We start from the raw sequence: 15,733 nt of genomic DNA, 5'->3' as shown, positions 1-15,733 counted from the left end.
TCTAACCACTGTGCCACCACAGCTCATACAACCAAGTGGTGTACATGATCTCTATCATCATTTTTGTTGTTAGTTGCGAAGTCGTGTTCGACCCATCGTGACCCCATGGACAACATTCCTCCAGGCCTTCCTGTCCTCTACCATCCCCTGGAGTCCATTCAAGCTCACACCCACTGTTTCAGTGACTCCATCCAGCCATCTCATTCTCTGTTGTCTCCTTCTTCCTTTGCCCTCAATCTTCCCCAGCATTAGGTTCTTCTCCAGTGAGTCCTTCCTTCTCATTAGGTTGCCAAAATATTTGAGTTTCATCTTCAGGATCTGGCCTTCTAAAGAGCAGTCAGGGTTGATCTCCTCTTGGACTGACCGGTTTGATCACCTTGCAGTCCAAGGGACTCGCAGGAGTCTTCTCCAGCACCATAGTTCAAAGGCCTCAATTCTTTGCCGCTCAACCTTTCTTATGGTCCAACTTCTATCATCATATGTTTGCTCTATGAAAATCTGTGTGTCTCTCAAATGGACTGAAGACATGTGGAAGCTCAGTAACTATAAACTGTTTTGTATTTTGCCTGAAGAGAACTGTATTGCCTGGGAGTCAATACAGAGCAAAACTGTACAGGTAGTCCTCAATTTATGACCACAACTGAACCATTGCTAAGTAAGACAGTTGTTATATGGGTTTTGCCCCATTTTATCACCTTTCTTGCCATAGTTGTTAAGTGAATCATTGCAGTTAGTAAGTTAATAACATGGTTGTTAAATGAGTCTGGGTTCCCCATTGACTTTGCTTGTCAATGTCACAAAAAGTGATCACGTAACCCCATCATAAATATATGCAAGTTTCCAAGACTGCTTTCAAGTGTGGCTTGCCTTCTGGAATATAGGAATCCTGGACTTCAGCCATATATTTACTATGTTCTTGGTACAGTATAGAAATATTTTCCCATTGCTTTTTGAAGATGTTTTCAGATTTTTCCATCTAGCCTACAGTCTAGATCAGGTGTCAGCAACGCACAGCTCTGGAGTTACATGCGGCTCTTTGTCAGGTCATCCCACCACTGGCTTGCCCCGTCCCTTGCCCTCCCCTCCCAATCACTCCTTGCCTGGCCTGAGAAGGTAAGGGTGATGGCGGGGGAATGGAGAAGTGGCCGGGGCTGATTCTCTGGCGCCTCACTCTTGCTGGAGCTTCTTCCAGCTCTTGTTGGTGTTGGGCATGCTTCAGTCACTTGGGGAGATCCACAACCTGCTCTACACCCCACTGGCCTGACCCAACTAGCCCAATCACTAGCCCGACCCGAAATTTAGGCTGGCTGAGGAACAAGCGTGAGCTGCGGCAGAGGCTTCCCTTCAGGTGACTCTCCTACTCCTCACCCTTCTTCTCCTCTTGCAACCCCCTGGCCAGCTGTGGCAGGACTTGGAGGGTGAGCATGAGTGGGGACACCCTCCTCAAGTGAGTGGCAGGGCTTGGCACAGCAAAGCACTCAAGTGAGTGGCCGGGTTCAGCACAGCAAAGCGCAGCAAAAATGCAGCAAAGGCATGCATGGGGAGGGCGGCTGCTCACTTGAGGAGGGTCTCCCCCCTCGTGCACACCCTCCCAGACCTACCACAGCTGGCCAGGGGGTCATGAAGGAGAAGGAGGGGGAGGAAGAGGAAGAGGAGGATCACCCAAAGGGAAGCCTCCACCGCTGCTCACGCTCATTCCTCAGCCAGCCCGGATTTCCAAAGAGTTACCAAGAAGAGAGAAGGGGAAGAGAAAGAGAGAGAGAGAGAGAGAGAGAGAGACAGAGACAGAGACAGAGACAGAGACAGAGAGACAGAGAGGGGGGAGAGAGAGAGGGAGAGAAAGACAGAGATACAGAGAGGGAGAGGGGGAGATAGAAAGGGAGGGGGGGGAGAGAGAGACAGAGACAGATACAGAGAATGGGGGGAGAGAGGGGAGAGAGATATATACAGAGAGGGGTGAAGATAGAGAGGGAGAGGGGGGAGAGAGATACAGAGAGAGGGGGGAGAGGGAGGGAGAGGGAGAGGAGAGAGAGAGGTCCAAAGGGTTTTGTGGTTCCCAGTGTTTTTTAACAACCGGTTCTCTGCCCTAATGACCGGCTGGGTAGGCATGACTGGGGGGGGTCAATTGGGTGGGAGTGAGTGATGTCGAGTTGGCCATGCCCACCCTGGTTTTGTGGTGTTTTCTTTTCTGTGGGAAAAGTGTCCAAATGGCTCTTTGAGTGTTTAAGGTTACAGACCCATGGCCTATATTATTCTCTGAATGTCTCCCATACAAGAGCTAACCAGGCTCATCCCTGGTTAGCTTCCAAACTGGGACATCTTATGTCAAACTAGATGTTTAGACAAATGAATGTAATTTGGGACCCTCAATTTGTTTGAAAAGTAGTTGAAAAGCACCATTAAATTCAAGACTGGTGAGAATACTAGCCCCCTCTTTTTTCTTTTGATCTAAATCACATCCTTCTATTCCCACTATTATCACTTGTACAGACATGCACCCATACCATTGGCCTTGTTGGCTTAAATGTCTGTTTGGACACATGAACACACAAGTCTTAATGCTAAATAAGAGGGTATTTAGAGGTGAAAGGCTGTTAAGTGAACAATTAAATGCTGCTTCTGTTTTTCCATGAATGTTTTCAGTATTAAAGTGGACAAGGACAAAGATGAATAAGAAAGAGAACATGTCTTTGCATGCAACACTGAATTTATTTTAAAATTAAAGATAATACAACATTCTAAGGTGTATTTATAGGAGGAAATAGTTTTTATCAATACACTGTTATGTGCAGTTTACTTTATGCCAGACTTTTAACCACGAAGGCATGATCAAAATCAAATATCTGTAATAAAATATTTTCAAAGTTAACAGAACTTAAACATCTTTCAGAACAATGTATCTGCAGAACAATCATATCATATCTGCAATGTATGTAGCATACTCACAACAAATGTGTCTTCTACTCTGGCGATCCCTTTCCCAAATATGGTCCCTAGTTGATCTCCAACTCCGGCCAACAGAAAACCAAAGAGAGGGATTCCCAGTAAGGCATAGATGATACAGAATATTTTTCCACCTTCTGTACGTGGTGAGATGTTCCCAAATCCTAAATTACAAACAACTTGAGCTGTTGATAAATCAGTTAAAGGCATTAAATTACACATCTAATTAGCACTGCAGATAAGGACACTTTTTAAATGTGCCACAGGAATATAGATCCCATTAATTAAAAGATTAATACAGAGATTCTATACTAATTGGATTGCTAAATTCATCTCAAATTGAACTGCTTTGGGAATTCTTCAAAAAAATCAATCTTTTTCACGTAGGTGAAACAAATAGTGGAAAGATTCTCTTCAAAATGCACTCTCTATAGAAGTTTATTCAGAAATATTTTTAATTTATTTCATTAGAACTAAGTTCTCAGACAGTTACTAAATAATGTATAGCTACTGTATAAAAGGTTCTGGTGCCACCTACCACACTATTTCAAATCCTCTTTTTCCACTGTCCACTTATAGTCACTGACTATAAGATTTACAACTTTAATTGCACATAGCAATAGCACTTACACTTATATACCACCCCATGGTACTTTACAGCATTCTCTAAGTGGTTTAAAGAGTCAGCATAATGCCCCCAACAATCTGGGCCCTCATTTTACTGATCTCAGAAGGATGGAAGGTGAGTTAACCTTGAGACAGTGAGGATCGAACCTTTGGCAGTCAGAAGAATTAGCCTGCAATACTGCATTCTAACCACTGTGCCACCACGTCTCTTCATATAGACTGGATGATTCAATTTGATGTTCTATTTTCCTCCCCCAAATTGTTGTATAAATGATTGCATAACTCTTTTCTATAAATGATATGACTTAAGACGCAAGCAAGATGTCAAGCAAGATAATGTAACTTTTCATATATTCTTGGCATCCTCCAAGGTTCCTACTCTACTGAACTCTTAAAGCATTTTAATTTTAAAAAGAACATACAGCTAGCACGTTGCAAAGGCCTGTCTCAGACATAGCCTGTATTTCCAACAATACTTCTCATCTCCAGATAGATTTCAGAGGCATATTTAGAAAATAAATTATTAGAACTTCCAGTCCAATGGTCTGTATGCCTTCTGGATCTAGGTCTTTTATCTGCTGACATCTATATAGCAACTATTTCATATACCCTCAAACTCCAACATCCCCCAGCCCCAGTGGTGGGTTTCAATTTTTTTTACTACCGGTTCTGTGGGCGTGGCTTGGTGGGCGTGGCAGGGGAAGGATACTGTAAACTTTCCATTCCCTCCCCACTCCAGTGGAAGGTTACTGAAAAATCCCCATTTCCTCCTGATCAGCTGGGACTTGGGAGGCAGAATAGATGGGGGCGGGGCCAGTCAGAATTTTTATTACCACTACTCCGAACTACTCAAAATTTCTGCTACCGGTTCTCCAGAACTGGTCAGAACCTGCTGAAACCCACCTCTGCCCAGCCCCCTAAAATTTAGGCAATCACAAAGCTTTTGGATCAAAATTATCTTATATGAATTTAGTATTATGCTTACTTATATATCTTCACTGTATCTTTTAAAATCAGGAATAGCAATAATCTATAATCCATTTCTCTTCGTTTATCTTCATGGTATTATTATTTTACGAAACCATGAAATAAAGTAGTAGGTTAGGGAAACTAGTATAACTAATGAACGTGAAACCAGCAATGACGAATATGAAAGAGCTTAAAACTCACGGTCACACTTACGTATTAATTCTGTCAATAAATAGTATATTCAGTGGTGATTTTTATTTGAGAGAAAAATATTATTATATAATGATCTACTTTTAATTCAATTTGTTATTTAACAGGTTTTCTTTCATTATGATTTGTACCTTTCAGAATAATCTATGTATCAGCTCACAGGAAACTTTTTTTTTTTTGGCATTGGAACATTTCTAATAAACAGCATTCGGTTTTAGAAGAACATCCAGGAATTGATCTGCGGAAATTGTTCATTTTCATTATTTCATATAATTGGCTCATTTTCAATGTACATATTATTTAATTTTCCGCAACTGGACCTAGTCTAGATTTCAAGGGGAGGGGGCAGAAACTGGTGCCATCAGCTCATGTAGCAACGGTAGCCTTTCCTAGAAATCAGGATTAACATTATTTCCTAGAATTGAAGTGAGCAGCAGTGATCCTTTGTCAGTCTTTTCAAACAAAGGACTGCTTTTTGGTTGCATAAGAAGTAAAATGTGTTTAAATGAACAGGAATACAATCAAATCTAACCTCATTTTTTATTTTAAATACACTGGAATGTTTTAAGTATTTCAAACTTTTATACTCTGGCTCTTTATTTATCTAACTCAAACATTAGAGCAGGGGTGTCAAACACGATTTCATTGAGGGACACAACAGGGTTGTTCTTGACCTCGGAGGGCCGGGGGTAGGCATGGGGCATGGCCAGGGTGGGCGTGGCCAGAGTGGATATGTGACACAGATGTTTTTTTTCCCCCTTTGTATTTAAAACAGCTATTCCAGAAAAAGGGAGATTTACTTTCTGGCACAAATAGTCTCAATTCCATAATGTAGAAATTAAAGACATGTAGAATCCTCAGCTGCTATGTGGCTTGATTCTTTTATATAGGAGCAGAGCATAAATGAACTGACAATTTCTCTATATGTCTCTAAAACCTGTCTGTCCAACAGTCTATTAATCTTTGTTACTACCTCTGACACAGCCCTGGAGGAGGATTTAATATTAGTAATAGTTTACAGCATATTATAAGTATATTATGTCCACAGTATTTCGCTGGTCTACTAATTTAGTCACTATTTATTAGTGGCTGGAGTAGAATGACATTTCTGGGGGGGGGGGAAGGGGCAACTGGTTATTTGTGACAAGTTCTCCTAACTCAACTTTAGAGACAGCAAAATATTTGTATTTCTGTAAATCCCAGGAAATGAAATAAATGGTTATACATTTAAAATACAGGTGTCCTTCAGACAATGCAAAATGAATAACATTTTTTTTTTAAAAAATAATATCTAACTTTATATTAATTTATGTTCCAATAAATTTTTTTAAAAAACTAGGTATTTTAACTCTGTTATGATATGTCAGGACCAGCTCTAGATTTCTTCTTCTTTACTTCCATCATAATCTACATACTTTAATCAATCCAGATACAGAAAAATATAATAAATAGAACTTACATTTCCTAAATCTAGCAATCTTCTGGCCATATAATCACATTTAAAGGATGTGGACTGCAGCATATGATAATTAGAAATATTTGGTTGTCAGAAACAAATTACTCTGCTACCAAAATCTTATTCTTTTTATATACTGAAATACAACTGAATTTTGTTTGGTTATAAGAAGAACATATCTTTGTCCAAAGGTCAAGGGCAATTTTTTCATTAAGGAAACAGGACCTTACTACTTCCTGTAAATCATTAAAGCATGGGAAAATTAGAGAAAGAGCAACAGTAATGGAAGACAGTAATAGTAAATTTTAATGACTTTTAAATGGCATCAATGTGTAAAGAAAAAGAGGGCAAGAAAATAAATGTTACATGGCACGATGCCATCAATCCTTAAAAGCAAGTTTAGTTATAAACATGGCATTTTTATTCCTCTATTAAAGTAAAAAAATAGTTGAAATCTGTCCCTTTTTATTCTACAGCAGGGAGGTCAAACTCGCGATGATATGTTATCGTCATGTGACATATGACAACTTTTTCCCCCTTCGCTAAACCTGGGGTGGGCATGGCCAGTGTTTGACACTCCTGTCCTAGAGTATGAAAGCTGAAACCATTCTCACATCAAAACAATTTTGCGATATCATCACAATTATCAATGCAATGAGACTCAAAAAATATGTTTACCCATGTACACTAAAAGAGAAACACAGCAGAAAATAGGGTTGTGAAGCACTTTGGATGTAAAGGCAAAAAGAGCGCATAGAGAAATGTAAGGATATCCTAGAGTAGCTCTCTGTACTTTTTAAGCGCAGCTTCATCCTGCCATTCAATCCCTGAAAAAGATGTGGGTCAAAGCACCCATTAAAGCAGGTGGGAAGAAAAATGAAATGCAAGAAAATGTAAACACTGTTTCTCTATATAGGGCTTGTTTTTTAATCACAGCAGTTGTTGCATTTGGTCTTCTATGGCTATCTGTGGTTTCTGGATTTCTTGTGGATCCGTGTTTCCAAACCTCAGCAAGTTTAAGATGTTTGGACTTCAACTCCCACCATGCTGGGTGGGGAATTCTGACAGCTGAAGTCCATACATTTAAAACTTGCTGCAGTTGAGAAGTACTGGTTTAAATGTTCATTCCTGTCTATGTAGTCAAGCCTGACACTTACTTGAAAATTGTTTGCTCAAGTTTTTACTTTTTACTTGTTTCTTTGCAGGTTGATGTGGAAATCAAATGTTCCTAAGTATTTACTGGTGTTATTGTGATTATGAATATTATCCGCATAAGCTTTTGTACCCTGTTTCCCCCAAAATAAGACATCCCCTGACAATAAACCCAATTGGGCTTTTGAGTGCATGCTCTAAAATAAGCCTCTCCCCGAAAATAAGCCCTCCCTGAAAATATTTAAACGCAGAGCTGGAAATCTGGTAAGAGGGCAAGAGAAGCCCCATCTTGCTCCACGCACCCCAAAATAATAAGACCTCCCTGAAAATAAGGCCAAGCGTTTATTTCAGGCTTCAAAAAAATGTAAGACAGGGTCTTATTTTCAGGGAAACACAGTAGTTAATACACTTGCAGAAATTCATCTTCACGTGAACCATATTTGGTCAATCATAAATCTAATAAGCTACCCAAGGATATGACTCACATCCCAAAGTAGCTAACATCCCAGAGTAGAAATGTGTCAGGAAATGATATTATTGTTATTTATTCTCAATGGCCAGGACAACCATAGTTCAAAGAAGAATCAAGTATTTGAGATTGAGGGGTGAGGAACACAACTCTGAAGGTCCTCCCATGCTGTTTTCTCATGACTTCCCCAGAGCCCCATCCCCTTGTTGAGCTCTCTTATTTAAATAGCTGGCATATAGCAAATTTTCTAAGATTATTTAAGTATAATTAAACTGTCCACTGTGGGGTGACAGTACTTTTGATGTACCACAGGAAGTGAGAACTATTTATTTTTGTTCTGTCTCGCACTATTTTTGAAGACTCTTATATGGTGTATGCAGAATCCAAACCGCAGAAAACTATAGTATCTGAGAATTAAACTTTTATAATCTTGCAAGATTGTTCTCCTGGAGGTTCACCAAACTGAAAATTTTGGGTAAAAATATCTACAGTATATCAGTTTATTTCAAATACATGTTCATTAGGTACAATGGAATTTACTTTTTGAAAGAGTCTTTGGAATCAATAATCTGCTGCTGAAACCAAATAATTGTTAAATTCCACAGAAGTGTGCATAAGCCACCCTCAAGCTCTTTGGGAAAGTAGCAGAATGATAAATAAACTAACACTCAAACAGCAAAAACTATCATCATTTTTTAAAAGAGAGATCTACAGCTGCCTTGTTCCACTCATAATTCCCAATGCATGTTTCCAGTCATGCTTAACCAGATCTCAAAATACCAACATAATCTCTATGGATGAGGAACCCTACACTGTAGGACAATGCTACTGTTCAAGGTAGTTTTATATCATTGGGATTTATCCATCAGAAATTTATGCACTGAATTTTCCAATCCACATTTGAATAGTTTTCTCAATTAAACAATAGCAGTAGATACCAGAGTAATATTAACATACTGTATATTAACATAAATTGAATAATTTGAAAGACCAATTATTCTGAACTTCTTCGAAGAAGAAAAAATAAAACTATCATGTTTTATTTTATTATTTTTATTTTTAACTATCAACTATCAGAACAAAAGTAAATTTTAACTGTGATGCAAATCAGAGAGATAGTCTCCAAAACAATCTCATCTCTTAGATACCACTAGAACAACAGCATATGGTTGAACTACAAATAGCTGTATAAAATAAGAGTGACAAGAATATGAGCTTCAGGGGGGCATGTTTCCTTCATTACACATCCTAAGCATCTATTATATGAGGTTAAGTGACCTGATGGTACTGCATTTACTTCAAACAAAATGACAGTGAGATAATAATTTTCCAGTGCTAAAAAGAGATTGCTGGTACAAGGTTCTTGTTAGACAAGAAGGAAATTTATGCTTCTCAGAAAAGTAATAGAAACATTCTTCATTTAAAAAAAGAATGAAGAGAGTTTATCATTTGTGTTTGAAGTCTATCTAGACTTTCAGTTCAGAAAAAAACCTTATCCCACTATCTGAGGATTACAAGATTTGATCACACTTTAGCCAATGCTTGCAGAAGACCTTAGCCAAATTATGCATACACACATATATGACTTCTGTTGTATATTTACTGGTCTTTGTTTTAATAATTTTAATTTGGAAATTCCATATGTTATTATTTCACCAGTTTCTGTAATAATGAGCTTATATACATCACTGATTTGGTTTAAATAAGCAGTACTCTTATGCTGAACTCTGTGCACGCAACCTGTGTGTTATAAGGTAAAGGTCCCCCTCGCACATACATGCTAGTCGTTCCTGCCCTAGGGGGCAGTGCTCATCTCCGTATCTAAACCGAAGAGCCAGCGCTGTCTGCTGATGATTCCATGGTCATGTGGCCAGCATGACTAAACACCGAAGGCGCACAGAATGCTCTTACCTTCCCACCAAGGTGGTCCCTATTTTTCTACTTGTATTTTTATATGCTTTCGAACTGCTAGGTTGGCAGAAGCTGGGTCAAGTAATGGGAGCTCACTCTGTTACGCAGTGCTAGGGATTCGAACTGCTGAACTGCCGATCTTTCTGATTGACAAGTTCAACGTTTTAGCCACTGAGCCACCGCAGCCACTGTGTGCTATACACTCTGTCAATTGCGTAACCCCATAGCTATGTGACTTAAAGCATACCTTGTACTCAATAAATATTTGTGAGTTTCTTGCTATTTACTAATATTTGTGAGTTTCCTGCTATTTACTAATGATTCTTTACTCCTTTCCAGGCAGTCTGAAATGACTGCCAAAACAGGGCCATTGAGAAATTAGAGGGTAGTATGCATCTAGTCAAAGGTTCTCTACAGTTGGCAAAAGTACAAAGACATTTTCAAAAAGCAATGCCCCAGTGATGAGTATCATTTAGAAAAAACAGAATATAGGATTTGGAAATATATCCTCTCTGAAGGGAAAGGCTAGCTAGAATATTGTCACAGGTCCCTTTTATAGATAATAATGAATAATTAGCACTTGTACTATTGGCTGCTTCATAATGAAATGAACCGGAACCCAAGTGCCTTAATTGCTATAATACCTAAACAACACATCTTTAGTCTTTTCCTAATAAGTGATGCAACACAAGGTCCTTAGGAGGAAAGGATAAAACAGGATGTAAAGATTTGACAAAATTGTCAGTGTTTTATAGAAAGGAATCTAAATGCATGGTGTGCCATGTCCATATTTCTGTGTGGTCATAATAATGAGGCTGCTCCCTAGATATTGCAGCTATTTTGAGTGGGAAATATCTCTTCCATTCAACCTTCTTCAGCATTAGTATATAGTTTTAGTAACAGTCCTATCTGTAATTTTCAATTCCATTCTTATCAGCACTACCCTTTCTTCCTACGAGATCCAGCACCACTGTGGTCTTAGGAAGAGACTGCCATCCAAAGTGCTGAGCAAGCTCACTACTCCCAGAGTCAAATAACTTATTCATGTAAAGCACAGAAAGTAGTCTATTTTTAAAGGCTCCTTCAATTAAGGCAATAGTTTTGCAACTCTTGAAACACTTAGAATGTACTTAAATTTGCACCTTTCAATAATTTGTTGACAGTTCAAGACCTTGAAAATGTAGTGAAAAATTAATGATACAGGGCATAAGTTAAATGTAAATATTCTTGATGTTACCAGTCTTATTTGACCCAGCAAAATGGAAAGAGAAGTGAAAAATAATAATTTTCCATTTACCTTCAATTTAAAAGCCTTGAATTTCAATTTTTGGAGTTATTGGACGGTAAATGAATTGGAGGGGCAGAGGAAGGAAATAATACCGTATTTAAATTATGTTTTCCTAAATAGGTTTTTTTTTTTCCAGGGCATTAAAATACACCAAGGGACATTCCAAAAATAAAGTTTGAGTAAAAGTTCTAAACTTAATAGAAGAATTGATCCTGAACTTTCAACCAAGTGCCAGGACAACTTCAGACAAGACTTCAAAGATATATTATTTTTAATAGAGCTAAAATATTACTCCTCCTATTTCAATCAGGACTATTATGAGAAGTCCACTTGCGTGGGTGAGAGATTCTGTACATAGAACAAATTTGGGGTGGACAGTCCAGACCATTTCCAACAACTTTCTTTCGAGTCTGCTCACACCTGCTCCTGCCTACAAAGGCAGTCAGGCACCTCATTTTTATGCTGCCTGCCAAGGAGAGATCTCTGTTCTGCAGCTAGCATAGAAAGCAGCATATTGGCATAAGATTTCAGCACTTCAGCTGTCATTACTTATTAAATGTTTTTATTATAAGCTGTGTTGTCAGCACTTTATAAAAGTCATATCATCGGGCCCTACTTACATCAGTTTGTCAGTTTTGGCTGCAGTTGTTAAGCGAATCACTAAAAGTTGTTAAGCATGACACCATGTGGTTGCAACTTAAAACTTACTGCTGGCTTCCCCATTGATTTTGCTTGTCAGAATCCAACTGTGAAGGTTCAAGTATGGGATTATAAACGCATACTGGTTAGTGCCAAACACCAAGTCATGTAAATATGGGGTGCTGTGATGGCCACAACTTCAAGGAGCGGTTGTAAGTTTCCTTGTTTTGTCATAACTTCAAAAAGTCACTAAACTAATGGATAGTAAGCAAGGATTACCTGTACTAAGGGGGAATTCCCCAGAATATATTGCCACCCACGGATCAGCTAATGTTTTTGTTCATATCATTTAGAATTAAACACTTGCCTAGAAGTCAATCTAAATCCTATCATTGGGGAGGGGAAATGGCTGATTCCTGGATGCTATATTTCGAGCAGTAAAGGTTTGGGAAAGTGCTCGTGTTAGCCTGATGATCATTGATTTATTTTCAAAGCATGTAAACTTTGGGCCCATATTAAAATAGCTGAGAACTGAGTTGAGGCCCCAGTTGTGTTGACAAAACCAGCATGGAAGCATGATACTCCATTAATACAAGAAAGAGCAACGTTAAAAATGTTGAGAATAGAGAAAAGTCTCATGTAATATTAACCTTACTGCCTCAAAAGAGTTGATAGGCAGAAAATTTAAAAAGATGATAAATTTCATTAGTCAGCTCTTCATGTCAATGTCATAAAGTCTACAACTGCAATCCACAAACTTCTTTGCATTTCCCAAATAAAATTGTTAAAAGTGAAGTTGCAACATTGTATATTGACTGGGGAAAAAAACCCAAACTGAAGAAAACCACAAAGTCAGATTGATTGAGTAGTTAAGGTACCGACCTTGAAACTAGGAGACTGTGAATTCTAGTCCTGCCTCAGGCATGAAAACTGTCTGGGTTAACTCTGTCAACTCAACCCACTTCCCAGTGTTATTGTTATGGGAAAATAGAAGGAAGATGTTTTATGTATGTTCCCTGATTTGGGTTACTGATAAAAATAATAAAAGTAGGAGATAGATAAATGATAGATAGATCATGATAGATAGATAGATAGATAGATAGATAGATAGATAGATAGATAGATGGATGGATGGGTGGGTGGGTGGGTGGGTGGCTGGCTGGCTGGCTGGCTGGATATATATAGAGAGATTTGTGGGAGGGAGGGACAGAGAGAGGAGGAGAGAACAGCAGGAAACCCCTTGAAATTCTGAAGTGCTTAAAAAAGCCCAGACGTACTTTGCAGCCACTCAATTATTTTTTTCCCCAAATGTAAGATAATAATTTGATGGTAATTGAATTATGTACTCAAACATTTACAGAGTTCTAAAAATATTAATTTCAGATATGAAATAATGCCATGTGGTCACTAAGGGTAGAAAAGGACTTGATGGCACATAGTCAAATCAGTCAATTAATCTGCTATAAATATGCATAGTCAAGTTTTCCATTTTCATGTATTCGCCAATTTATATCACAAGGTTTCTGTTTTTCAGTGTGATGCCAATTTTATTATTGTTACTACCAGCATATATCCCAATAAAATCATGGTGTTTTTTCATTTATATTGTCTGGGATCATACCTAATAAAATATTTGGGTTCTTAATTTTTATTTTAGAATTTTCTGGACATTTTGTCCTAATATTTTTGAATTTTTTTTCATAAAGCAAAATTTCCAGTTATATTAACCATAATAGAGTCATTAAGCAACTCCTGCTATGTATTTAGTCTATTTCTTGAGTCCAGATGTACTATATGTGATCACATCTTTCTTAATATAAGTGTCCTTGAATTAAAAAGCATTTGAAAAAAATCCAATTTTTAAATAGATTTAATGTTGTATGTTTTTTTCAGATTCTTCTTGTATAAGACCATTGTATGAAGACCATTGTCTAAGCCTGCTTCTTTTATACTTGATCTGTGGCTATTAGAAGTATATGAACTTCACAGGATTCTTATAAGATTACAATCTTTTTTAAAAAAATAAATATGATTACAGTAGGTCATACAAGTCTACCAGATGTTTAGACTGGATCTGGCATTTTTATCCATTTATTGAATCTGTCCCACAGACCTGGGATAGATAAGATGTTGGTGTTGGCAGGATGTAAGCTACACTGAATAAAGCTACTTTTTACAATTGACTAATGATGACTGATGGTAGTCAAATGGTGCTCCAGATGTTTTGGGATTACACCCAAGGCACCTATTACTATTGGTACTATCTTTACTTTCTTTGGCCACAGTCATTCTATTTGCAAGTTTTTGTATTTTCTGATTTTCTCCAGTTATTTCTCTTTCGTTCTGCTGTGTCCAGATAGTGCCACAGCCACTATCTAGCCTATTTTGTCTTATTGATAGTTGTTAAGTCTGAAATGTTATGTGGCTGGTATTTGTCTGTGTAAAGTCCCAGAGCAGTTTATTTGTCTAAAGTCCCAGAGCACTTTATTTGTCTAAAGTCTTCATTACTCTGTCTGCTTTATGGTGCTACCAGTTCTTGCTTGCATGGAAATGATATTTCTCACAGATATTCCAATGCAATATTGTTGCTACTTTGTCATGCCACTGTTTGTGATAAATGTTTGTGATCTTCTTGCAACACTTAACCACATCCTCCACTGTCGAGGATATAATACAGTAAAAACACTGTATTATTTTAAAAAGCTATTTATTATTCTTTTGAATATCCCAGAAATACTCATAATTTCCCAGAAATCAGAGTTACTGAATATTAAATGAACCCTACAAACCCAAACTTTTTTTGCAATCTTGTTATTCCTCTCACTAAGGTTTTCATGTCCCAGCTAGTGTTAGATCCCACATATGTTGGATTTTATGTTCTCTTTGATAGAATGATTTGAAAATAGAGGCACTCTGTTATTTCCTTAGCAGGAACAGATCATTCTGGTAATTCTTACATTGACAGTTGATATAATCTTCTGATAGTGTGGTCTACTTACTTCAAAAACCTAGATAGCTTCCTGAATGTGCTTGAGGAATTTCGCACATTATTTGTCAGTGATGCTATCAGAATAATAGAATAACAGAGTTGGAAGGGACCTTGGAGGTCTTCTAGTCCAACCCCCTGCTCAGGCAGGAAGCCTTAGACCATTTCAGACAAATGGTTGCCTAATCTCTTTTTTAAAACTTTCAGTTTTGGAGCATTCACAGCTTCTGGAGGCAAGTTGTTCCACTGATTAATTGTTCTATCAATTCCCTAGCCAGCACAGAAGTTGATACTAGTCCTTCTTGGCATAAAACAAATGATGCTTATTTATTTAGGAAATGCCTCCCCACAATTCTTTGTGTATCCAAGTTATAGAATAAGAATTACATACTAGGAATCATTAAGAGTTAAAAATAAATTGTCCAAAATGATGATGTCTTGTATAAATCTACAGAGAGATCACACTTGGAAAAAGTACAATTCTAGATGCAACACCATAAAAGGAATGTTGTAGCACACAAAATGATGTAGAAAGAGCAACCAAGAAGATAGAGGGTTGGAGCAGCTTCTCAAAAAGTAAAGGCAACAAAAAAAAATTTTTTTGGAAGAGGGGGTTCCACTTAGAGCAAAGCTACATAAGTGAGAGAAAACAAATCTACTGGCAGAAAAAGCATGAATGGGATGAAAAATGTTAGATTTTTGTCTCAATTTTACAACTCATCTGTTGAAACAAAATGCTCGGAGATTAATGACTGATTGAAGGAAATAACATGTTTACACAGTTCATAGTTCATCTATGGAGTTTATGGATCACACATATGAATATTGAATACCAATTCATTTAAAAAATTGAATCTCAAGCAGTGTATCATAAATATTGAATACTGGGGAATGACAGAGGAAAAGGGCTATTTTTCTAAGCCTGCAAGCTCTCTAGTGTACCTGTTAAACACCCTGTGACAGAAAGTGCTGGATTAGATGAGCTATAAACCTGAGTCAGCACAGCAGGGGTCTTCTTATTCTATTATGTAGAGGGAAAATAAAATATAAACCAAGGAACTAATGTAAGTATAATCTTAAAAA

At 37.7% G+C, this 15,733-nt stretch overlaps 1 protein-coding gene across 1 annotated transcript in view; it reads right to left on the bottom strand.

Moving 5' to 3' along the window:
• The window catches only part of KCNK2 (potassium two pore domain channel subfamily K member 2), a 71,246-nt gene that overhangs the window by 22,868 nt on the left and 32,645 nt on the right, over positions 1 to 15,733 (bottom strand). Inside the window, exon 4 of the mRNA XM_070948998.1 lies at positions 2,947 to 3,107. Within this exon, the coding sequence (XP_070805099.1) occupies positions 2,947 to 3,107 (161 nt within the window). The remainder of the gene's footprint in view (positions 1 to 2,946; positions 3,108 to 15,733) is intronic.

Source organism: Pituophis catenifer, unplaced genomic scaffold, assembly GCF_029215685.1.
Source record: "Pituophis catenifer annectens isolate HBS135680 unplaced genomic scaffold, rPitCat1.0.hap2 SCAF_1, whole genome shotgun sequence".
In the NCBI taxonomy this organism is placed as follows: domain Eukaryota; kingdom Metazoa; phylum Chordata; class Lepidosauria; order Squamata; family Colubridae; genus Pituophis; species Pituophis catenifer.
The sequence above is the reverse complement of the archived record's forward strand: the minus strand, read 5'-3'. Positions and strand labels throughout refer to the sequence as shown.